The sequence below is a fragment of the Schistocerca cancellata genome, chromosome 2 (assembly GCF_023864275.1).
Source record: "Schistocerca cancellata isolate TAMUIC-IGC-003103 chromosome 2, iqSchCanc2.1, whole genome shotgun sequence".
Lineage (NCBI taxonomy): Eukaryota > Metazoa > Arthropoda > Insecta > Orthoptera > Acrididae > Schistocerca > Schistocerca cancellata.
The window spans coordinates 849,581,217-849,607,745 of NC_064627.1; the positions used below are offsets into that span (position 1 = coordinate 849,581,217).

Here is a 26,529-nt window from a genome sequence, read left to right on the forward strand (position 1 = left end):
ATAATGTCGCTGCAAATTAAATTTCCTAAAAGAATTCAGCGTTTTGTGACATACTAAACATATTGCAACACCATCTTTTTCTGTAAACAGATACAATTCCTCCCAGTGGGGGTTGAACTGCGAAATCATGGTTGGGGTTACACAACGGCGACTTGACATGATTCTTAACCAGCGGAGTGACTGTTATCTGAGCTGATCGTAGTACTTTAAACGTTCCCAGTCGGCGCGAATTCAATAGGCACGCTGCGGCCCTATTCAAGCATGCGCACGCATTTCCCCTTCCTCCCCTCCCTCCCTACTCAGCGACCTAGCACCTGCTCGCGAGCACGTGCCTGAGCAGACGCGAGTACTCGCGCTCAAAACCGGCCAGTTGTTAAGCCCTGCTCTAGACGGCCATGTGGCATTACCGAGAGGGAAGACCATCATGTTCAGCATGGCTCTAGTGCATCTTACTGCATCTGCAGCAGCAATATGAGCTGTAATTGGCACCACAGTGACAAAACTAACTGTTACAAATTGGTTACTTCAACGACATCTCCAAGCCAGAAGTGCTGTAGTATGCATTTCACTGACCCCAAACCACCGCCATTTGCGACTTCAGTGACGTCAAGTGAGAGCTCGCTGTAGGGCAGTCTCGTCTTTCACAATGAAAGCTGATTCTGTCACGGTGCTAGTGATGGCCGTGTGTTGGTTTGAAGGAGTCTAGTTGAGGGCCTGCAGCCAACTTGATTGTGTACTAGACACACTGGACCTACACCTGGAGTTAGGTCTGTGATGCTACTGCCATTCATGAAAAAGAATTCCAGGAGGTGTTTCCTAGCAGGATAATGCTTGCCCATACCGCTGTTGTAACCCAACATGCTCTATAGTGTCAACATGTTGCCTTGGCCTGCTCAGTTCAAATGGCTCTGAGCACTATGGGACTTAACATCTATGGTCATCAGTCCCCTAGAACTTAGAACTACTTAAACCTAACTAACCTAAGGACATCACACAACACCCAGTCATCACGAGGCAGAGAAAATCCCTGACCCCGCCGGGAATCGAACCCGGGCTGGCCTGCTCAGTCACCAGATCTGTCTCCAATCAAGCACTTATGGGACATCATCGGACAACAACTCCACTGTCAACCGCAACCAGCATTCATCATCCCCCATGTGCAATAGTCACGGAACTCCATCCCAAAAACTGGTATCCGTCACCTGTACAACACAGTACCTGCACATTTGCGTGCTTGCATTCAATGTTCTGACAGTTACGCCACTCATTATTATACCAGCATTTGACATTTGTATGAGATGCAAACTATGGGCCTCATTGTCTGGTGGGAAAATTAGGGTAATTGGCATAACAGAACCAAAACTTGAATAGCACGTCATCAATAAAGTGCTGCCTTGTTTGAGCAGCCTTCTTAAGTCTTTACAGCATAAACAAAGTCAAACAAGCCCAAAGGCATGATAATAGCCATTTCATGAATATCGCCAGGATTCATAGTGGTTTGCAGGTATTGCAGTCAATGACACTAAACACAGAGGCATTTGTCAAAAAGTTTGTGAAATCGGGGTTATTCAGAACTAGGTGCTTGTCCAGCACAATGCGCGCATTGAGAGCTCTGTAATCACCATACAACCTGATAGATCCATCTTTCTTTGGGAACCAATTTGATGAGTGAAGCCCAGGAACTTTCAGAAGGTCGTCAGCAGTAGTCTACAAGGTCTTTGACACACCAAGGGACTGGACATAGTGATGATCTTATGAACCACTCTGTTTTTAATGGCAAAAGCACAAACTAGCCTTGTGGGGAAGAGCACAAAGACGTGCCGGTCAGAGACCAGCAATATGTAGGGGTCTGAAGAATATCTCTATATTCTTCATAATACTGTATAATGTAAACGAATGGAAAAAGAAATCCACTCACAAAGTGGCAGCAGGAAAGATTCTTTCTTTCACATCTTGTCCAGTACATCTCCTCTGAACTGGAGTTCTGGGTAACTTCTAAACTGTACCCCTTGTCCTAAACCTCTCCAGTCCCTTTCCTTCCCCTTCAGCTCTTCTGCTGTAAGAAGGAGCCACTGGCTCTGGAAGCTTGTGAAAGTTAAATCTTTTTGTATGTGTGTGTTCCACAGCCACCACTTGGTGAGTAGATTGTTTTTGCTGTCCATTTACATTATATTATCTACATTCTTCATGTAACACTGTTACTGAAACTTTGTAGAGTAGGCTTTTGCTGGACAGCTAGCATCCCTAATCAATCATCTGCCAATTTAGAATTTTCACCATTTCTTTCAAGCTCTCCTGTAAGTCAGACAAATGCATCCAAAAATATGGTGCTCCAAATCTATTTCATCACTTTTACAATAAACAGAGCTCTGGTGGCAGTGACAAGGTTCATGAAATTGTTTCAACACTTATAAAACTTAACCAATATTTGAATATTAACACTACAACGTATCACAAATCGCGTCATCGCAAGCGGACTGCGATTTAAAAAAAAGATTATATCACACACCAAAGCAATGGATTAATTGTTATGTTAACTTTTATTAATTCTCAGATTACCATGTTATTAGCAAAGCAAACAATTGCCTCCAGGACACTGACGTTAGTTTTGTCATCTTGTTAAATAAATTTCGCTTTTATAAATTTAATTTTTTCACTGCCCATTGATTGCCTAAAATGGTCTATTCCTTTCCACGGAGGGTGTCTATTGCTAGTGCCCAATTTCAACTGTTCACTTAATTTTATTTACTCATTTTCATTTTCTTGCAAGTACAGCATTAGCAGACCACATGTACGAATATCAATAGCTCCAATGGCAAAACAGTACTAAGCAAAGAAGAGAAAGCAGAGAGGTGGAAGGAATATATAAGGACCCATACAGTGTAAACAAACTTGTGGATAATATTGTATAAAGCGAATAAGTAGGTGAACATGGGACAGGAGAAATCCGTTGAGAATAACTTGACAGAGCGCTGAAAGACTTAAATGGAGTAGATACTTTCCTTCAGAATTAATGAGATCCTGAGAAAGCCAGCCATGACAGCACAATTTCACATGGTGTGCACGACATGAGACAGGGGAAATGCCCCCAGACTTCAGGAAAAAATTTGATAATTCCAATTCCAAAGAAGGCAGGTGCTGACTGGTGTGAATACTATCAAACTCTCAGTTTTGCCCCTAATGGTTGCAAAATATTGACACAAATGATTTACAGAAGAATGGAAAAACTGGTTGAAGCCAAACTCAGGGAAGGTCAATTTGGATTCTGTAGAACTGTAAGAACACGACACAATATTGACCCTAATTTTTATCTTAGAAGATAGCTTGAAGAAATGCAGACCTATGTTGTATAATTAGAGAAAGCTTTTGACAATGTTGACTGGACTACACTGTCTGAAATTTTGAAGGTAGTGGAGAAAAAATAGAGTGAGCAGAAAGCCATTTGCAACTAGTACAGAAACCAGATTGCAGCTGTAAGAGTCAAAGGATGTGACAGGAAAGCAGTAGATGAGAAGCAAGTAAGAAAGAGTTGTAGTCTAGCCCTCACGTTATGCAACTTGTACACTGATCAAGCAGCAAAGGAAACAAATGAGAAATTTGATAAAGGAATTAAAGTTCATAGAGAAGAAATAAAAACTTTGAAGTTTGCCAATGACATTTTAATTCTATCAGAAACAATAAAGTGCTTGGAAAAGCAGTTGACCAGAAAAGATAGTGTCTCAAAAAGAGATTATATGATCTCAATTCCATTAAATCCATATTTATTATATTCAATACACAGAAGCAGTGGAAAACGGGTGTTAGAGACATCAACAAAAGTAAGACAAGGGTAATGGAGTATAGTCAAATTAGTTGATGCCGAGGGACTTAGTTTAGGAAATGGGACACTATAAGTAGTAGACAAGTTTTGCTATTTGGGTAGCAAAATAACTGATGATGGTCAAGGCAGGGGGGACATGAAAAACAGACTGGCTGTACCACGAAAAGCATTTCTGAAGAAGAGGACTCTGTTAACACTGAATTTAACTTTAGATGTTACAAAGTTGTTTCTGAAGACACTGCCTGGAGTGCAGCCTTCTACAAAAGCGAAACATGAATGATAAGCAGTTCAGACAAGAAGAGAATAGAACCTTTTTAGATGTGTGCTATAGCAGAACTTTTATTACATGGATAGATAAGTAACTATTGAGTTGATACTGAATCTAACTAGAGAAAAAAAATGGTACAACTTGACTAAAAGTAGGGGTCAGTTGATAGGATACATTGTGAGGCATACAGGAACTGTCAATTTGGTTGTGGAAGTAAGTGTGGGAGGTAAAAATTGTACAAGGAGACCTAAGCATGAATACAGTAATCAGGTTCAAATGGATGTAAGATGCAGTAGTTATTCTCAGATGAAAAAGCTTGCACAGAATAGACTAACATGGAGAACCGTGTCACATCCGTCTTCGGACTTAAGATGGAGGCGTCAACGGCAATGGCATATCATCGTATGACACGATGTTGTGAATTATGGGGAAAATTTGCATCCCAAAAACCTCACCGAAAAGCGTAATGGCTGGTGAGCCTACTTCACTGTGAATCTGGGCATATCTGTGCACACTGTAACATGTTTCCTTTAAAGTGACTCAAGAGTCAAAATTGGTCATTACTACAAAATAAAACTTTTCATCCAACAGACACATTTTGACACCTGTGTGTTACTTTCTCTAGCTCTCTCATTATTTCTTAGTGTCATTTATGCCTTAAATTTATGGAACATAATTTTTGGTAAATTGTTGATTGGTAGAAAACTGTGTTTTTATCATCATAATGCATCTTCCATGAGTAATGTGCAAGACATGTTCATCAATATATTTTCATTAATACATACTAAAAAAAACTTTAGTTCACACATTCCAGGTGAGTTATTTTGCTACTGTTGTGTTCTACACAACTGTGTACAAATGCTGATAGTTTAATGAGGCAGCAGAATAATTTCGAATGAAAACTTTGCAGCACCACGTTCCTGAACTTTAATGTCTAAGACAAAGAATTGAGAGTGATGTGAAAACTGATAGCTCTGATATATGCCCTGTGTTGGAAACTAAATTGTTAGACTTGTGGATCCAAATTTATCTTAAGTGGCAGATACATCCCATTAAATTACAACTTGGACAAAATATGTTACATTAATGCTTAATATAGCATAAGCTCAGAGACTGTTCACACTGGTTTTATAGTATAATGTATGTCCAGATTACTCTCTCCAACTAGCTCAGACACTGTTACCACTTAGAAAGGAGCCATTACAGCAATGATCAGTACAAAGCCAACTGACACATTTACACCCTCTATTCCAAAATCAGTTCTTGCCAGTTGACCACAGATTGAGAAAATAGTTTGTTGGAAGTAACACCAATAAACTGAATGCCCATGGCAACAAATATTCTGTTATGAAAATTTCCTTTTGGAACAAAGAATTCACATACTTCACAACCCATGCCATCTGGATCTCACCCCCCCCCCCCCCTCCTCCTTCCCTTTCCCTTTCCCTCAGCTTCACAGACTGGAGTTATCCTCACAACACAGCCTTTGTTCCCATAATCCTTCTGGACTCATTCTCTTTTCGTTCTCTGGCACAGGTCGACCTCCACATGAAAGACCTATATGGTGCCAGAGGACCCTAACTCCGCTCATTCTGCACCCACAATGTCTTCCACATAGCCCCCACTTCCTCTGTTTTGTCGTCCCCTTATAATGCACTACTCCAGGTTATCACACTGCTCCCCACCTCCTTTCCCCCCTCAACACAACCTCTTACCCCTGTCAATGGCTGAACTGTAGTCTCTGTCACAAAACCGAAATAATAATTCAAAGTTATTTGTATACACATTTATTAGAAAAGAGATTACATAATATTCAAAAAGTGACTATACATAACTAGAAAAAGAGATCATCAAATACACATCTAAAAAGTCATTACACTTAAGCTATTGGAAGCTTATGTTGCTATTTATTCATTGATAATAATTTAGTATTTCTTGAGCACTGTTGGTGAAACCACCGCAGAACTTCCTATTCTGTTAAGTGTGGTTCAAACAAGTCATTTTGTTTAAACACTGATAAGTGCACAATTTGTTCTTTTACAAAAAAATTTCAAAAACAACTGAACAACATCAGTACAAGTTTATACAAATATTATGGAAAGAAAACCAGAAACACTACGACAGCATTATATATTGGATAACAAAAAGAGTCAACAAGAGTTCCTGATTTTAACAGATAAAGTAAATTTTAATTACCATCTATTGAGGAATAAAAGTTTTCCTACTCTTAGCTGAAATTAAGTCTGATGAAATAATTGTGACAACTTAAATTTTTATACCGGACTAGCATTCTCAACCTGGAAGAGGTGGGAAACATGCAAGAAATGAAAATCTTAAATCAGTCTGTGAGGCATGCACAATTAATGCAATTCAGCCCACTGTCAGGCAGAAGCAAGTATTCTGGTTCAAGTCCCAGTCCAGCAAACAATTTCAACTAGTCACAAATATTTCAAATTCATTTCCATCTACTGACTCCTTTTACACTCCAAATTGACAATTTCCATGCCAGAAATTCCCAGAAGGTAATAAAAAAATTACAAGTCAAACATTCATAAGCCGATGAATGAAGGATGATGCTTAGGCACACTAAAATTGAAAAAAAAAATAAAAATAAATAAATAAATAAAAATCATAGAATTGCACTACAAAGTAAAGTAGTTCTCAACTTGAAAGTTGGTCTGAATGTGGCAGTGCTTTAGAAAGGTTCTGCTGTAGTGGTATGTCCCTACTGTAGTGGTATGTCCTTGCCTTCCTCTGATCTTTGAACTGACTGACCTAGACAGAAAGAGAGGGACCTACAGATTAAAGTAGACTCTAAATCACAATACAAACTTACAATTTTCATATAATAAATCATTTACAGGTGAAAGAAGTGATAACTGGTAGGAAAAAATATCTTATGACCAACCAAGGACTGGATCCTGGACCTTTGGATTCAGTCTGACTACTGTGTCACACTGAGGTGACCCTTTAGGTGTGCCTGCATGCTACCCAAGATTCATCTGCAAGACAATTGTAGTCATCTTCAACTTTTGTTCAGTACTACACAATTGTAAAGGTGGTTCGATGAACCCTCTGCCAGGCACTTAAATGTGATTTGCAGAGTATTGATGTAGATGTAGATGTAGTACTCATTATCTTCAATGGGCAAGTAAACATTGTTCTTCCCATCTACAAATCTCCAGTTCTTTAGAGAAATAAAGGCAAAAGAACACTAATACACTACTGATCATGATAAAAAAAAACTGTTCAAATTACAACGGAAGACAACTTCTCACATTAAATAAATACAGGCATTTTAAGAGACTCTCAAAAATATACTTGACATACTAAAAATTTTCTGTTTTAGTTATTTCCTGTAAATAATCATTTCATATATGAAAAGTTTACAGAATTCAAGTAATGGAAGCTTTACATACTTGGTGATTTTTGTTATATGGTCATTAGGCCACAATCTAAGGCATGCCTCAGTGCATAATGTTTTGTGAAAGCCTGCAAGGTATGGTCAATGGAAGCTTTAGTTTCATTCAGATATAAAATTCACAGACAAAGCTGCACAAACTGCTGAATGAGTCTCATTCGTGTGCTGCAGTGGAATGTTACTCATTAAAAAGTTAACTTACATGATTCAACTTTCTCATGTTCATGGATTCACTTGTAAGGCAAATGAGAGAAAAGACAACACTAAAACTGAAGGCAACAGTTGTATTATAACTGTTATTTTGTAAAAGAGACAATTGTGGAAGAATAATGTAAATACTTTGTTTCTCATCATCATCATCATCACCATCCAATTTTTGAAAACTGGCTACACACTCATGATTATTTCTCCCATTTTTTCCATTTTATAGAAAATAAAAAAAGTTCTTAGATTTTTTCAAAAATCTGTATCTGAGCTGTTTTAAAATATCTCAACTTATCTCAGTTTCATATCCTAATACTGGCACTAGGAAACACATATCACTTCGACACACACATATAGTAATCAAATGTTCAAAAAATTAATAAATACACACACTTTGGCAGTATAAAATCTCATGATAAGCATACCATACATTTTGTCCTCAATTTCTGTAAACAGTGTAATCTAGAAAGTGATAAAATGTAATTGGTAATTGAGACAGACGAAATCAATATGAACTACTGACAGTAAAACACACAATACACATTCAAAAGCTTAATTGGAAAGCAAGCATTATCTTTTGTGTTGTAAGACTATATAATTAAACCTATGACTATGTAACAGTGATAAAACTCTTATATAAGAATAATCATAAATAAAAAAAAAATAACAACCATTACAAAAATTTGTACACATAACAAATGACCACAAATCTCTGAATAAAATAACTGGTAACAACAGAAACTTAAGGGCTCTGTACCAGCCACATTTAAGTGCAAGACACTTACTTGTGGATACGATCATTATTAGCCATTACAGGCCATCCTAAATGCCCTATTTATATTTTAAGTTTTTACGCATCTGCAGAATTTGTATGTATTATACACATAAAAAGACTGCATTTAGCAAGGTTTTACCAAATTATTTACATAAGGCAAGTAAGAAAACCTGATACAAAAATCAGTTACAGGAAAAATAAATATATGCCTTTTAAGAACTTATAATATGCCCTTAAAAAGTCATTCATTACTGCTGATGACAGATAAATGACAAAAATAGCTGAATGTATGGAAAGTACAGTCAAAGCACACAGGTACCTAAACAACAACAGGTAATGACAGCTTGACAGACTTCCTAGGGCACGTAGAACTTTTGCGGCTTCCTCTGCGACGTCTTCTGTTTCCCTTTCCACGGATTTCAGTGTCATCACTGTCTGTACTAATATCTCTGAGAATGCCAGTTCCATCACTGTCATCACTCTCGGACCAAACCTTAGTGTGTGCCTTGAGATGAGCCACCAGGGTAGCATTGCGTGAGAATCGCTGCCCACAGACGCAACAACTATACCGTTCAGAATCTCCAGCTGATGTACCTGCTTTGAATCTTATCTCACCACCAGTTTCTGTCTCACTGCTATTGCTTTCTCCCCCTTCATCACACATGTGGCTATATGCAGTCTCCCGAGTCACAAACATACGCTCACAAGCTTCACAAGTGTAGATATCACACGCAGCTGGAATACGTGTGACAATAATGCCTGGCCGCTCTTCCATTGTCTTATTCTCTTCTAATGGTTCACTTGTCAGTTCTGACGATTTATGGAATTCTTTACTGCTTCTGTTTACATTTCCATTATCGGAATCCCGATTTTCTTGAGAATTACAAATATTATTACGAACATCTTCGCTGGCATCAGAAGCTCCATCTGTGAGGCGATTCTTTGGAATGGTAATTTTTAAAACATTTTTAGGAGCTAGTACTCTTCTTTCTCCCTCATCTGGCTTGGTTGCATAATTAGTATCTTTTTCTTGTGATGTAAAAAATGATCCTCCACGTTTTCGGTTTATCTTTGACAGTTTTGTAGCTGCACTGCCAGACATGTCAGCCTGCTGAGCACCAGGTCTTCGCCGTCGACAGCCAGATGGGCATCCTTCTCTGCTAGCACTGGTCCTTCTTGATCCAATGCTGACCTGGAGGGATTTCTTCTGCTGCTCTTTCATCTGCTTCCTCACATGTGCAATGCCCCTGTACAGAGAGATGTATTTATAAGAATGCACCCACAACTTGAATTCAGTGTTTCATTTTATCACATGAAACATAATTACTGAGATTCAATATCATGTCAAAATGTAAACCTTTTTTTAATTTATGGTTATCATGCTACTGAAGTAATAGTAACCTCAAATAAAACTTTCCCTTAGCTTACAATAAAAGAATTTGGAAAATATTTCGAGTAGATTTCCCCACCATGTTATAGTTCTGGGTGGAGATTTTAATTTGCCAGATATAGACTGGGAGACTCAAACGTTCATAACGGGTGGCAGGGACAAAGAATCCTGTGAAATTTTTTTAAGTGCTTTATCTGAAAACTACCTTGAGCAGTTAAACAGAGAACCGACTCGTGGGGATAACATATTAGACCTTCTGGTGACAAGCAGACCCGAACTATTTGAAAAAGTTAACGCAGAACAGGGAATCAGCGATCATAAAGCGGTTACGGCATCGATGATTTCAGCCGTAAATAGGAATATTAAAAAGGGTAGGAAGATTTTTCTGTTTAGAAAAAGTGACAAAAAGCAGATTTCAGAGTACCTGTTGGCTCAACACAAAAGTTTTGTCTCAAGTACAGATCGTGTTGAGGATCATTGGACAAAGTTCAAAACCGTCGTACATTATGCGTTAGATGAGTATGTGCCAAGCAAGATCGTAAGAGATGGAAAAGAGCCACCGTGGTACAACAACCGAGTTAGAAAACTGCTGTGGAAGCAAAGGGAACTTCACAGCAAACATAAACATAGCCAAAGCTTTGCAGACAAACAAAAATTACGCGAAGCGAAATGTAGTGTGAGGAGGGCTATGCGAGAGGCGTTCAATGATTTCGAAAGTAAAGTTCTATGTACTGACTTGGCAGAAAATCCTAAGAAATTTTGGTCTTATGTCAAAGCGGTAGGTGGATCAAAACAAAATGTCCAGACACTCTGTGACCAAAATGGTACTGAAACAGAGGATGACAGACTAAAGGCCGAAATACTAAATGTCTTTTTCCAAAGTTGTTTCACAGACGAAGATTGCACTGTAGTTCCTTCTCCAGATTGTCGCACAGATGACAAAATGGTAGATATCGAAATAGACGACAGAGGGATAGAGAAACAATTAAAATCGCTCAAAAGAGGAAAGGCCTCTGGACCTGATGGGATACCAGTTCAATTTTACACAGAGTACGCGAAGGAACTTGCCCCCCTTCTTGCAGCGGTGTACCGTAGGTCTCTAGAAGAGCGTAGCGTTCCAAAGGATTGGAAAAGGGCACAGGTCATCCCCGTTTTCAAGAAGGGACGTCGAACAGATGTGTAGAACTATAGACCTATATCTCTAACGTCGATCAGTTGCAGAATTTTGGAACACGTATTGTGTTCGAGTATAATGACTTTTCTGGAGACTAGAAATCTACTGTGTAGGAATCAGCATGGGTTTCGAAAAAGACGGTCATGTGAAACCCAGCTCGCGCTATTTGTCCACGAGACTCAGAGGGCCATAGACACGGGTTCACAGGTAGATGCCGTGTTTCTTGACTTCCGCAAGGCGTTCGATACAGTTCCCCACAGTCGTTTAATGAACAAAGTAAGAGCATATGGACTATCAGACCAATTGTGTGATTGGATTGAGGAGTTCCTAGATAACAGGACGCAGCATGTTATTCTCAATGGAGAGAAGTTTTCCGAAGTAAGAGTGATTTCAGGTGTGCCGCAGGGGAGTGTCATAGGACCGTTGCTATTCACAATATACATAAATGACCTGGTGGATGACATCGGAAGTTCACTGAAGCTTTTTGCAGATGATGCTGTGGTGTACCGAGAGGTTGTAACAATGGAAAATTGTACTGAAATGCAGGAGGATCTGCAGCGAATTGACGCATGGTGCAGGGAATGGCAATTGAATCTCAATGTAGACAAGTGTAATGTGCTGCGAATATGCAGAAAGATAGATCCTTTATCATTTAGCTACAAAATAGCAGGTCAGCAACTGGAAGCAGTTAATACCATAAATTATCTGGGAGTACGCATTAGGAGTGATTTAAAATGGAATGATCATATAATGTTGATCGTTGGTAAAGCAGATGCCAGACTGAGATTCATTGGAAGAATTCTAAGGAAATGCAATCCGAAAACAAAGGAAGTAGGTTACAGTACGCTTGTTCGCCCACTGCTTGAATACTGCTCAGCAGTGTGGGATCCGTACCAGATAGGGTTGATAGAAGAGATAGAGAAGATCCAACGGAGAGCAGCGCGCTTCGTTACAGGATCATTTAGTAATCGCGAAAGCGTTACGGAGATGATAGATAAACTCCAGTGGAAGACTCTGCAGGAGAGACGCTCAGTAGCTCGGTACGGGCTTTTATTGAAGTTTCGAGAACATACCTTCACCGAAGAGTCAAGCAGTATATTGCTCCCTCCTACGTATATCTCGCGAAGAGACCATGAGGATAAAATCAGAGAGATTAGAGCCCACACGGAGGCATACCGAGAATCCTTCTTTCCGCGAACAATACGAGACTGGAATAGAAGGGAGAACCGATAGAGGTACTGAAGGTACCCTCCGCCACACACCGTCAGGTGGCTTGCGGAGTATGGATGTAGATGTAGATAGATGTAGAATGCAAAATTTTTTTTCCTTTCACTACTGGGATGGATACTGAAGCATTTTTCATAATGACCATATTGTATTATGCAGTGACTTTGCATTTATTTCTCTATGCGAAGTGTGGGTCAAATTCTGTTAAGAAATAGAATTATTTCTCCTTGAAAATTGTTAAATATTATTATTTCAAGTACGGTTCATTTTTAATTTTGCAGATGTTGCTCAGCCCTTTCATTATGACATTTACTGTTTAATTTGCAAGAGCTTATCAGTTCTGAAGTGATTGTATCACAACTGTTAGCTGATGTGATGAGCTGAATCTATATCTTTGTCAGTTTTCTTCATGTGATACCAGTGTAACTAGCTCTTTTTGTTGAAGAGACACTACTCTCAGTTGAGATTGTCTCCCCCGGTACACGATACGTTTGGAGTCATCCAACTGCTCATTCTTACCAGACTTCAGTTCATAAGTGAACAGGCTGGACAGAGGCTTCCACTGTTCCAATAATCAAAATAAACATTTGCTCAACGGAAGCAATGGGTGCAAACGTTCTTCAAAAATTTCTCACTTCTTGACATTATACAGGGTGAGTCACTAACTATTGCCACCAAGAATAGCTCCGAAAGTATGACAGGAGCTGAAAAGCTTGTGGGACAAAAGTTGCATGGGACAACAGGGGCCATAATATGACAATGGTTTTTTATTGCTAGGTGGGGTCGCATCAGAGATATGAAGGTCAACTTTGTTTTTTTAAATGGGATGCTATAGTTTGGTGCTTATTTTCTGATAGCGGCTCTCGAGACGAATCCAATGATGTGTAACAGTAAGGTCTTTGAAGGTCAACAAAGGCCACAAAGGTGGCATGAACATCCATTTACAGAAGGTGTTCGAAGTGATGACCACTGGTATCAATGCAGTGTTGCAATCTTCTTATCATGGATTGAGTGGTATTCCTTATCACATCGGCACTTGTCGAAGCTCATGCTCTGACAGTTCTCTCTCGCATATCTTCAGGTGTAGTTGGAACACCTATGTATACAATGTCTTTTACGAATCCCCAAAAGGAGTAAACAGAAACAATGGATGTGTGGCTAAAAGCTTGCATAGTTTAATTTAATTGTTGTCGATGTATACAGTATGACAGCAAAGGCAATTAACGGGGGCGCGGATGCAGGAGCATTGACTCTGACTGCTTGTTCCTGTTCCTCTTCTGTAATGATTTCGCTAGGCACTGGCCTCTCGGTTAGCGATTGATTGCTTGCAGTTCTAGGTCGAGGTCAATCTGTGTGACATGCAAACTATATCGAGTTGGAGACCACCCATCTAAATTTTTAAAATATTGTAAACATAGAGTGAAAATACCCATCACCATTAGTTTTTTGTTAAAATATGCAATAACTGGTGAAAAGGAGCCAAATATGCAAATGCATATGCAACATGCCAATGCATATAATCCGGTCTATGTACTATCCTACTTCAGAATGCTAAGGAGTGTTCCTACATAAAGACCAGTGGAATACCCTTTTGAGTTACGAGTATTAATAAACTGCTTTCAATTTTTGGGTAGTCTTATGACAAATGGTAATAAATACATGATATAGCTCAGTTGGTAGAGCACTTGCCCGCAAAAGGCAAAGGTCCCAAGTTCGAGTCTTGGTCCGGTACACAGTTTTAATCTGCCAGGAAGTTTCATATCAGCGCACACTCCACTGCAGAGTGAAAATCTCATTCTGAATATATGATATAAATTAGAACACTGTTTGTTGGTACTGTCAGTTGAAATAGAAAATGGCCTGTCTTTCAAAGTTTCTATGATTTCTTCTTGTTCCTTTTTTTGCCATTTCTCCTATAACTGCAACAGTTTTTGTTCTTGCACACTTTTTCCAAATATGTGACTCACATGGCCAGTGCAACTGATTGGCAAATTGTGTTTTAAAATAAATTATTTGAATAAGCATTCAACTTTTATCATCCCATCACTTTCATTTGTTCAAACATTCCAGTCCTTTATTGTTATTCACATCTTAATGTTTTCTTGGTGCTCTTTTGTTTCCATGTTTTTTGAAACATGCTTTCGCTACCATGTGACATACAAACATGACATCGGTAAAGAGCACAAAATGCAAACAATGGACCTTTCCTAGATTTGATAATACATGGAAACTATTATGGAATCTTTTTCAAGAAAATGGAGTTATATATTTTTTGGTATAATGAAAAACGAAACACCAAATAAAAACACTAAGAATATTATGATACTGTGAAAATGATAGTTAATACAGCGGAGAAGCTGAGTTGCAGACAGGCACAGCCGAAAGACTGTCAGAAAGTAAGCTTTCAGCCAACATGGCCTCTTGAGCCAGAGACTGGTCGTGTGTGTGTGTGTGAGTTGCATTTGCAGAAGTGTGTATGTGTATTTTGCCTATTTCTGACAAAGGCCTTATTGGCTGAAAGCTCACTTTCTGACAGTATTTTTGTTGTGCCTCTCTGTGACTCAGTTGCTCCGCTATACGGTGAGTAGCAACTATCCTTTTAATAATACTGTTACGTTCCATCCTGGATTTTCCATTGTTTCAGATTATTATGGATAAGACAAATGTGAAACAACCTCTTACAAAAAAATAAAGCTGTTCAAGGATTCAGGTAAGAAACACTGACAATAATAAGTGACAGGATGGAAGGACACGTGTTGCGACATCAAGGAACAACCTCTATGGTATCGGAGGGAGGTGTAGAAGGTACACTCTGTAATGGAAAACAGAGATTGGAAGACATAAAAAAAACTGAGGACATAGGGTGCAAGGAAGAAGAAGATGTAAGTTCAATAATAAATGACTTCAGTTAAGCACAATGACAATACACAATCTTAGGTCCAAACAGAGCATAACACTGACCAGCAGAAGTATACATTCTACAAAATGCATGGGAAAGAGAAAAAATAACAATCAATATACAACAGGTCATGCATGACTTCCTGATTTCTATGAACTTCAATATGTATATCGATTATTAATGACTAATTAGTGAAGGACTTCCAGCCATTGTCCAAAGAAAATTGAAATGCAGGGTTTTTAAAAAAAATCTTAGGTTTGTCGATAATTATGAGTAGCTAACAATCATGAGAGCCAATGGCCTTGTTGCAGTGGTAACACCAGTTCCTGTCAGAACACCGAATTTAAGCGATGTCGGCCTGGGCAAGCACTTGGATGGGTGACCATCCAGTCTGCTGAGCTCTGTTGGCAATCGGGGTACACCCAGCCCTTGTGAGGCAAACTGAGGAGCTACATGATTGAGATGTAGCAGCTCCGGTCTTGTAAACTGACATATGGCCGGGAGAGTGGTGTCCTGGGGCCACATGCCCCTCCATATCTGCATCCAGTGACACCTGTGGGCTGAGGATGCACGACAACCAGTTGGTACCATTGGCCTTCCAAGGCCTGTTCGGACGGAGTTTAGTTTTAAAGATCACGAGAAATAATGGAATAACCAATAGGCATGGGGAAAAAAAAGGACAATAGGAAGCTTCCCATCTTAATTGGGAGACCTGGTAGGTATGCAAGTGAATAACTGATGAAATGCAATGTTCAAGGTGATGTAAGAGAGATGGTTATGGAAAGACAAAGACAGAGATGGTCTTGGAAAGACAAAGACACAGATGGAGGGAGAATAATGTACAAATCATGAAATAATTTATTTAGAAGGGAGACTGGATAAGTAAAAGACAAGTGGTTGAAGAGTAACTGACAAAGAACATACAACTTAAATAAGCAATGGGGGTAGGAAATTATGTGCATGAAAACTGAGGAGACCGTGTCTGTAGGAAGAAAAGAAACACAAAGTGAATGGTAATTGATTCAAAGGGCGAATTACAATAAGTGGTCAATAAGAAGTGTTGGATGGATGGAATGAGCACAGCAAAAAGATGATACAAGGCACTTACCTATTAAAGAAGAACAACTGGTGGATGGAGATATATATATATATATATATATATATACCTAAAAACAAAGATGATGTGACTTACCAAATGAAAGTGCTGGCAGGTCGACAGACACACAAACGAACACAAACATACACACAAAATTCAAGCTTTCGCAACAAACTGTTGCCTCATCAGGAAAGAGGGAAGGAGAGGGAAAGACGAAAGGATGTTGGTTTTAAGGGAGAGGGTAAGGAGTCATTCCAGTCCCGGGAGCGGAAAGACTTACCTTAGGGGGAAAAAAGGATGGGTATACACTCGCGCACACACACATATCCATCCACACATATACAGACACAAGCAGACATATTTAAAGTCTTGGTCTTTAAATATGTCTGCTTGTGTCTGTATATGTGTGGATGGATATGTGTGTGTGCGCGAGTGTATACCCATCCTTTTTCCCCCCTAAGGTAAGTCTTTCCGCTCCCGGGACTGGAATGACTCCTTACCCTCTCCCTTAAAACCCACATCCTTTCATCTTTCCCTCTCCTTCCCTCTTTCCTGATGAGGCAACAGTTTGTTGCGAAAGCTGGAATTTTGTGTGTATGTTTGTGTTCGTTTGTGTGTCTGTCGACCTGCCAGCACTTTCATTTGGTAAGTCACATCATCTTTGTTTTTACGTAAATTTTTCCTTCGTGGAATGTTTCCTTCTATTTTATATATATATATATATATATATATATATATATATATATATATATATAAGAAAATATAATATATTAATATAAGAAAAAAATAAAATTGCTACTTTCGGTATAGATGCCATGCTAAGCTGCAGACAAGCACAATGAGAAAGCACTTACACATTGGCTTTCGGGCAAAGCCATTGTCAGAAAAGCACACACACACACACACACACACACACACACACACACACACACACACACACACACCTGACCACCATCTCTGGCAGCTCAGACCAGAATGCCACTGTCATGTAGAACATAAGCAACAATCTAGAAGGGGACGGGGAAGAGGAAGGGATAGCAGGATATGGGTGGTGGAGAGAACAGTGTTGTCTGGCAGAGTGTGCAGGGACTAGGATGCCAACAGGCGCAGTGTCAGGAGCCTGTGAGGTACAGAGGTGGGGGGGGGGGGGGGAGAGGAAGAAAGGAGAGCAGTGGGGAAGGGGAAAGATGGGCGGGTGTGTTGGCAGAGTGGCAGAGGGCAGCACACAAATATAGTGGGAGATAAGAATAGGGAGAAGGTAATTTATGACAGAGGGTAAAAAATTTTGGGTGAAGGGTGTGGGAACAGTAGGTTAATGTAGGTTGAGACCAGGATCATTTTGGGATTGGAGAATGTGTTGTAAGGATAACTCCCTTCTGCAAGTCCAGACAAACGTGTGGTAGAGGGGATCCAGATGGCTCGTGTAGTGAAGCAGCCATTGAAATCAAGTATACAAGACTGGAATAGAAGGGAGAACAGATAGAGGTACTCAAGGTACCCTTCGCCACACACCGTCAGGTGGCTGGTGGAGTATGGATGTAGATGTATGTTGTGCCACAGGATGGTCAATTTTGCTTTTGGTCACAGCTTGGTGACAACTGTTCATCCTAGAGGGTAATTGGTTGGTAGTCATACCAACATAAAAGGCTGTGCAGTTATTGCAGAGGAGATGGTATACAACAAGGCTTCTTTCACTGGTGGCCCAGCCTCTGATGGGGTAGGATAAGCCTATGACAGGACTGGAATAGGATGTGCTGGATGGGTGGATTGGGCAGGTCTTGCAACTGTGTCTTACACAGGGATACGATCCCTGTCGCAAGGGGTTGCGATTGGGAGTGGCATAGTGATGGACTAGGATGTTATGGAGGTTGGATGGGTGATGGAAAATCACTTTTAGAGGGGTCGGAAGGATGTTGGGTAGGATGCTCTCCTTCCAGGCAAGATAATACGTAAGCAAAGCCCTGGCTAAGAATGTGGATCACTGTTCCAGTGCAGGATGGTATTGGGTGATGAAGGCGATACTCCTTTGCACTTGTTTCCTGGGGGTGATATGGGTATGAAGAGAAATGGCACAGGAGATCGTTTGCACACTAGGTCTGGTGAGCTGTGCCTGTCTGTGAAGGCCTTGAAGACCTTCAGCATAATACTGAGCACAGGAGTTCGTGTCACTGCAGTTTCACAATCCATGTGTGGCCAGCCTGTATCAGAGGGATTTTTTTGGTGTGGAAGGGGTGACAGTTGCCAAAATGTAGGTACTGTTGTGTTGGTGGGTTTCATGTGGACAGAGGTGTGGGTGGAACAATCAGAGGAGGAGGTCAGCGTCTGGAAAGGTGGCACGCTGAGTTGAGGAGGACCAGGTGAAGTGAAGTGGATGGGAGAGAATGTGTTGAGGTTGTGAAGGAATGAAGGTCGGGCACCTTAGCCCTGAATCCAGATCATGAAGATATCATGAATGAACCTGAACCAGACTAGAGGTTTGATGTTTTGGAGCCTAGGAAGGTCTCTTCTAGATTACCCACAACAGGTTGGCACAGGAGGGTGCCGTGCAGATGCTCATGGCTGTGATGTAGATTGGTTTGTCTGTCTTCCCTTCAGAGGAGAAGTAGATGTGATTTCAGATACAGTTAGTGAGGTATATGAGGAAGACGTGGTGGATTTGGAGTCTGAACAGTGTTGGGAAAGGTAGTGTTCAATAGGAAGGTGGCGTCAACAATGACAAGTAGGGACCCAGGAAGTAAAGGGGTGGGGTTGGTGGAGAGTCAGTAAAGGAACTGGTTGATATCTTTGACACGGGAGGTTAGATTATGGGCAATAGGTTAAAGATGTTATTCAACGAGGAGTGAAATTCTTTCAGTGGAGGCACAATAACCAGTTTCAATGGGGCATCCAGGATTGTTAAGTTTCTGGGTTTTGGGGAGCATGTAGAAGGTGTGAGGTGAGTGAGTAGAGAGAGGGGGGGGGGGGGAGGAATGGATTCAGGGGAGAGGTTCTGGGAAGGGCTTTAGGCTTTAAACAGGGACTGGAGGTTATGTAATTGGCAGAGGCCTTCTGCCAAGTAATCACTGTGATTCATAACAACAGTGTTGGAACCTTTTTCTGCATGTAGGATGATTAGGTCAGAATTTGTCTTGAGGTCGTATATTGCTGTCCTTTCTTCTGCTGAAATGTTGGTATTTGGAGTACGGGACCTGGGGAAGGATGGTGAGGCCAAGTTGGAGGTAAGGACTTCCTGGAAGGTGACCAGAGGTTGGTTAGCTGGGAGGGGGAGTATCAGATTTGGAGGGTGGTATGAACTGGAAGAGGCAGGGTTCAATATTAGGATTAAGTTGGGTTGGTTGGCAAAGACGTGTTTCTATTGCAGGGACTGGGAGAAGGAGAGTCTATCTTTGCATGGTTGGTTAGTTGGTAGAGCTAAGACGTCATCAGTCCCTTGTTCCTAATAAAACAATGCCACAAGTGTGAGAATAAAATGCAAGAGACATGTAACACAAAACGGAATAAAAAGAAAGATGACAAGAATGCAGAAAAGGCAACGAACACTAAAGGGAACAAAAGAGGACAAGAAAACAACAGAGAGATGCTAGAAACAGAAGAGAATAAAACAAGAAAGCAGATTACAGTGGCTGGCAGGCCACGAGAATAAAAAGGAAAAGCCTGCCACTCTGCAACACTTTAAAACTTCCTCCCTAAAAACACTAGGGTGGAGGACACAGAGGAACAAAGGACATGCGCTAAAACCTACATAGAAGTATAAAACCCACTCTCACAGATAAAATATAAAACCAAAGCTGCTGCTGAGGCGTCATCATCCAACACCGAAGGTATGGAGCTGGGAAAGCTAAAAGTCTGCCAAAGAGCGGCTAAAAGTGGGCAGTTCAGCAAGAGGTGGACAACCGTCATTTGGGAACCACAGTGACACAGAGATGGGTCCTCGCGACGGTGTAGGTAACCACGCGTTAGCTGTGTATGGGCAATGCGGAACCGGCAGAGGACAACTGATTCCCTGTAAGAGGACCGCATGGAAGACTTCCACATATTTGTAGACTCCTTAATGACACACAATTTGGGATGTGTACTGTTATGCTATTCCATCTCCCAAAGCCGGAAAACCATGCGGTGTAAGACAGAACGCAGGTCAGCATCAGAGATTCCCATCTCCAGAAGCGGTTTCCGCGTCGCCTGTTTGGCCAGCCTGTCGGCAAGTTCGTTGCCTGGGATTCCGACATGTCCTGGAATCCACACAAACACCACTGAGGTGCTGCCAGCACTTCTGCTTAAGCTGACGAAGATGAGGAAGCCAAGTCAATGGAGCATCGAAAACCAGTCCTAAGAATAGTAGAGCCCTGCGGGGCGCCGTTCTCCTGGATATGGGGAGAACTATGGGAGGCACCAACTTGGACAGTGAAAGTACGAAGTGACAGGAAATTTTGGACGTAAACTGGGAGCAGGTCCCGAAGACCCCACTCATACAATGTGGCAACAATATGTTGTCGCCAGGTCGTGTCATATGCTTTACGTAAGTCAAAAAAGACGGCAACCAGGTGTTGGCATCTGGAAAAGGCTGTTCAGATGGCAGACTCGAGGAATACCAGATTATCAGTAGTAGAGCACCCGTACCCAGTAGCTGAGCGGTCAGCGCAACAGAATGTCAATCCTAAGGGCCCGGATTCGATTCCCGGCTGGGTTGGAGTTTTTCTCCGCTCAGTGACTGAGTGTTGTATGCAGTTTCTACATCGCCTGTTTGGCCAGCCTGTCGGTAAGTTCGCTGCCTGAGATTCCGACATGTACTGGGATCCACACAAACACCACTGAATGACGGGACCGTTCCAGGGTATAGATGAACTCCTGGATGGATGCTACCAGAGGATGGTGGGATAGCACTGGTCGATAGCTTGTAGGCTGCTCAATGAGTCACTACACAGGAGAAATGATGCACTAGGGCATGAGCGGATGTGCTCAAGAGCACGGGATATGGCCGCCAGTTCTGCAGTGAAAACAATGCAGCCATCTGGCAAGGACTGCTATTAAATATGTACTCCATGAACATATGCAAAGCCTACATCGTGACCATCAGTCATTGAGCCATCAGTGTAAACCACGTCACAGCCCCAGAACACGTCAAGAATTGAGGTGAAGTGACAGAGGAGAGCGGTGGGGTTAACGGAGTCATCATTTCATCCCCATTGATGCAAGTCATCGAAATGGTGTCAAATCGAAAGACCTGCACCTGGCAAATGGTCTACCTGACGGGAGGCCCTTGTCACATGACATTTTAGTGGTAGAGCAACCCTGGCTGAAGCCACCGTGGCATGGGGGCAGGAGGCTATGTGACTCCAGGACCCAACTTAACTGCTGACACACCATACGTTACTGCTGACACACCATACGTTCCAGCAGCTTACAAAGTACGTTGGCGAGGCTAATGGGCCAATAGCTAACCACGTCAAGCAGGTTCTTACCAGGTTTGAGCACCAGAATGACGGTGCTCTCACGACATTGTGATGGAAAAACACCATCGCACAACATCCGGTTGAAGACAACGAGAAGATGCCGCTTGTAGTCAGGCAAGAGATGTTTAATCATCTAATTGTCGATCCGATCTGGCCCAGGAGCTGTGTCGGGGCAACATGCAAGGGCACTGAGGAGCTCCCACTCTGTAAATGGGGCATTATAGGGTTCACTGCGGCGTGTGATGAATGACAGAACCCTCCCTTCCATCCACCATTTGAGGATGCGAAAGGCTGGGGGATAATTCTCTGATGCAGGGGCGCAAGCATAGTGCTCAGCAAAGTGCTCAGCAATTGCATTTGCATTGGTAGACAACATGACATTGATGTGAACACCAGGGACACCCGTTGGGGTCTGGTACCCAAAAAGGTGTTTGATCTTCGTCCATACTCGGGAAGGTGACGTGTGGCACCCAATGGTTGAGACATACCTCTCCCAACACTCCTGTTCCATCTTTGTACAAGTTGGAGAACACGGGAATGGAGCCATTTAAAGGCTATGAGGTGCTCTAGGGAAGGGTGCCACTTATGTTGCTGTAGAGCTCGTCAACACTCTTTAATGGCCTCAGTGACTTCTGGCGTACACCATGGGACTGTCTTTCGCCGGGGGCTCCCTAGAGAATGAGAGATCGCGTTTTCCGTTGCAGAAACGACTGTTGCGGTGACCTGGTCAACCACAACATTGATGGCACCATGAGGGGAAGATTCAATGTTGACAACAGAGGTTAAGACATCCCAGTCTGCCCTGTCTAAAGCCCATCTACATAGGCATCCATGCCAGAGGAGTGACAGGAAGATGGGGAAGTGGTCACTACCATACAGGGCATCATGTGCTCTCCAGTGGATAGAAGGGAGGAGTCCTGGGCTGCAAATTAATAAAGCAATGGCTGAGTAAGTACCATGAGCCACAATGAAATGTGTGGCGGCCCCAGTATTTAAGAGGCAGTAAGCACGGTACTACCCCACAAGGGGTTGTGGGCATTAAAATCTCCCAGAAGTAAGAAAGGTTTAGGGAGTTGATCAACGAGTACAGCCAGGACTTTCAGGGGTACCACACCATCTGGAGTAAGATGTAAGTTGCAGACAGTTATTTCCTGCATTGTCCTTATCCTGACAGCCACAGCTTCAAGAGGAGTTTGAAGGGGTAGAGGTTCACTACACACCGAGTTCAGGACATAGACGCAGACACCATCTGACACCCTATTATATTCGCTACGATTCTTGTAATATCCCCTATAGCCGCAGAGGTTCATATTACCAGGAACCAGGTTTCCTGGAGGTCAATGCAGAAAGCAGGTGTAAAGCATAACAACTGCCATAGCTCAGCCAGGTGGTGGAAAGACCCGCCGCAATTCCAGTGGAGGATGACGTCAATGTTAGGATGGGAAGGCATGAAGTGCTGAAGGAGGCAAGTTATGCCTCAGGGTCACCTGCTGCCACTGTTTTAGTACCTGTGCGATCAACATCTATTGTCTTTGAGGGTTCGGCGAGATCTAGGTCCTCAGCGGATGCCAGAATCTCCACCACATCCTCAGATGCAGAACTTACAGGGAGCGGTGGTAGGGGTGCCACCACAAGGTCTGGATTCTTGGGTGCCTTCTGCTCTTTTGGTTTCTCTTGCTGTTCCTTTGGGGTTTCTGGCTGGGTGGGCTTCACTGGGTCAGTCTCAGGGACTGAGGAGGACCGTGAAGCCCTACGACCAGCTACCTGTGGTTGCTTCAGCCACTGGTGGGTATCCACTTTTCCACTGGTCGGAACCTGGGAAGGGAGTGACCCAAGAGACACCTTCCTGGCAAGAGGAGCCAAAGAAGACTTATGCTTCTTCAGCTGAGAAGTGGAGACTGATGTCCCCGATGGTTGGAGAGGGAGGGGAAGTTGCTCCCAAAGAAGGTGGTGCAGGAGCAACAGGGAGGAAGTGCCCCCTACCATCAAGGGGGCACGTGGAGTCTGACGGCTCTGAGAGCCAACTGGATGTGGCAAAATGGAAGATGGTAGAATCGTTGTTGTAGCGACAGCATAGGTTGATGTTATAGGCACAGGATGGAGTCTCTCATATTTTCACTTAGCCACAGTGTAGGTCAGGCGGTCCAGTTTCTTGTATTCCATTATCTGCCATTCTTTCTGTAGAATCCTACAGTCCGGTGAGCATGGGGAATGGTGCTCTCCACAGTTGACACAGATGGGAGGTGGGGCAACATAGAGTATTGGGATGGGAAGGACATCCACAATCTCGACAGGTGGCGCTGGAAGTTCTGGGGGAAGACATACTACCGAATTTTCAGCACTTACAGCACCGCATTGGGGGAGGGATATATGGCTTGACATCACAGCGGTAGACCATCACCTTAACCCTCTCGGGTAATGTGTCACCCTTGAATGCCAAGATGAAGGCACTGGTGGCAATCTGATTATCCCTCGGACCCTGATGGACGCGCTGGACGAAGTGAACACCTCGCCACTCTAAATTGGTGTGCATCTCGTCATCAGACTGTAAAAGAAGGTCCCTATGGAATATAATACCGTGGACCTTATTTAAGATCTTATGGGGCATGATGGAAACAGAAACATACCCCAGCTTGTCACAGGCGAGTAATGTCCATGGCTGGGCAGAGGATGCTGTTTTTATTAAGACTGACCCAGAGCGCATTTTGGACAAGCTCTCCATCTCCCCAAACGTGTCCTCTAAATGCTCCACAAAAAACTGAGGCTTCGTTGACATGAATGATTCCCCACCAACTCTCGTACAGACAAGGTACCAAGGTGAATACGCTTCACTGCCATCCTTAGCCATGCTTTCCTCCCATGGTGTGACCAGGGAGGAAAACGATTTGGAGTCATACTTCTGCGCATTGAATTGAGCCCTGGAACGCTTAGAGACTGCTAGTGGGTTGCCACCAGCAAGGGATGACGTATCACGTTTCATTGCATGTCATCCACCCTGATGCTACCCACTCTGACCAACAGCCCTCCCCACGGGCACCACCCAGCCTCAGCAAGGGCCACCTGGCAGGATGGCCATTGCCGGTAGTCGCGATGACCCAGGGAGATAGGCATCTACTCCTTGGCATACGTGGGGAATTAACGGCGCAGGCATCAGAAGAGCGATCCCTGTGTTGTCAGGGGGCTACAACCATCAGGGTACATGGTGGCCCCACCACCACGGACTGGCTACCATGCTGGATATCAGGTGCAAAGAAGTCCATGGTCATCATCGGCGCAGGAAATGGCACTGCATAGTGCATGGTGGGAAATGCATCCAGGAAGGTGTCCTCGCCCAAAAGATGGAGAACGGGTGGGACTGCAATGCAACGACGAGAAAGTGGGCTAAAGATCTCAATGCATGATGGATACGATGCAACATGTAAGGTGTCCTTCCCCAATTGGCTCGCTCTTTGGAAAAATTTTTAAGAATGGAGGTCAAACCCTACAGGGGGCCAACACATAAAGGCCGAAATGTGTGAGACTTCTTTGGAAAAATTTTGAAGAATGGAGGTCAGACCCTACAGGGGACCAACACATAAAGGCTGAAATGTGTGAGACTCCTTTTAGTCGCCTCTTATGACAAGCATGTATACCTTGGGCCTATTCTTACCCACGGACCCACAGGAGGTCTTTGACAGGTCCAACACAGTTAAATTTGAGTGTAGGGCTAAAGGTGAAGCCTGTCGATAGCACTGAAAATTCTGTGGGGCTGAGGGTTTTGGTGGAAAGGTTAACAACAGTGTTATGGGAATATTTCGGCTCTGGATTTGGTAGAGTGTTGGTATGAAGTTTTGGGGGATCTGGCAATTTGAAGAGGTCAGATAGGCAGGGTTTGTGTGGGGTTAATAAGGAGGAACATTTTGTATGTAATGAAATATAGAAAAGGTGGAGTGGCCAGAAGACTTCTTCACAACTGCAATGATTAAAAAAAAGTGAAGCTTCCACAACCGTCAGCCTAGTAGTAAGTGCAGTAAAAGTGCTAATGAGATTGTTAAATAGGAGGATATACCCAAAGAGAGGGAGCTGTAATGATGAAAAACAGAATTATTTAAAGAACATTGGGAGCAAGAGATGTAACTGGATGATTGATAATAAGAGGAGAGAGAGAAATCCAGACAAGAACAGTAAGGATATATTGTCTGTGTTGTCTGGGAAAAAGAATTTGATAGAGCAGAATAAGATAAGATCTTACTGAGTTATTGGTTTTGAGAGATAAGAGAATGGGTTGGAAGGAAAGATATTCAATTACTGCCTGACCATAATATTATTCCATCTGTCCTCCCGTGGCCATATTGGAAATAGGCTGTGATTTTATAGTAAACAAGTACAGTGATGAGAAAGGAAAACACATCATATGGTGAATAACTTCAAAATAGTTATGGAATGTACTATCATGCAGTCCGGCATGTCCTTGTGAAATATGATGACAAAATTCAAGCTACATCGGCTGAAGTACCTTCACACAAGGTGCAATAATATTGTGGTAAACTAATACGAATCTATACGCGGAGCAGAAAGTCAGGACACAGATAAGAAATATTGCCTGCTTCTTACCCACCCAATATTTACTTAGAAGAGACTGTAAGAAATGTTCACTGCAAGTAAGTATTTTGATGTGAAAACTTTGGAATTTCACTTAGCAGTTTCACATGAAGATGAAATAAGATTGAAGTCCATGATACAAAATGTAAATCCAACATATCAAAAATATGAACTGAATATTAGGAAAACCAAGAAGTTTCATCATTGCGACAAAGAAAAAGAAG

The 26,529-nt window shown here is 42.3% G+C and overlaps 1 protein-coding gene across 2 annotated transcripts in view; it reads right to left on the minus strand.

Moving 5' to 3' along the window:
- Positions 1 to 5,859: 5,859 nt before the first annotated feature.
- Positions 5,860 to 26,529, minus strand: part of LOC126162772 (uncharacterized) — a 96,937-nt gene continuing 76,267 nt past the window's right edge. For both annotated transcript variants that reach the window (XM_049919474.1, XM_049919473.1), the window contains exon 6: positions 5,860 to 9,735. In XM_049919474.1, the coding sequence (XP_049775431.1) occupies positions 8,808 to 9,735 (928 nt within the window). In that variant the 3' untranslated portion in view covers positions 5,860 to 8,807. The remainder of the gene's footprint in view (positions 9,736 to 26,529) is intronic.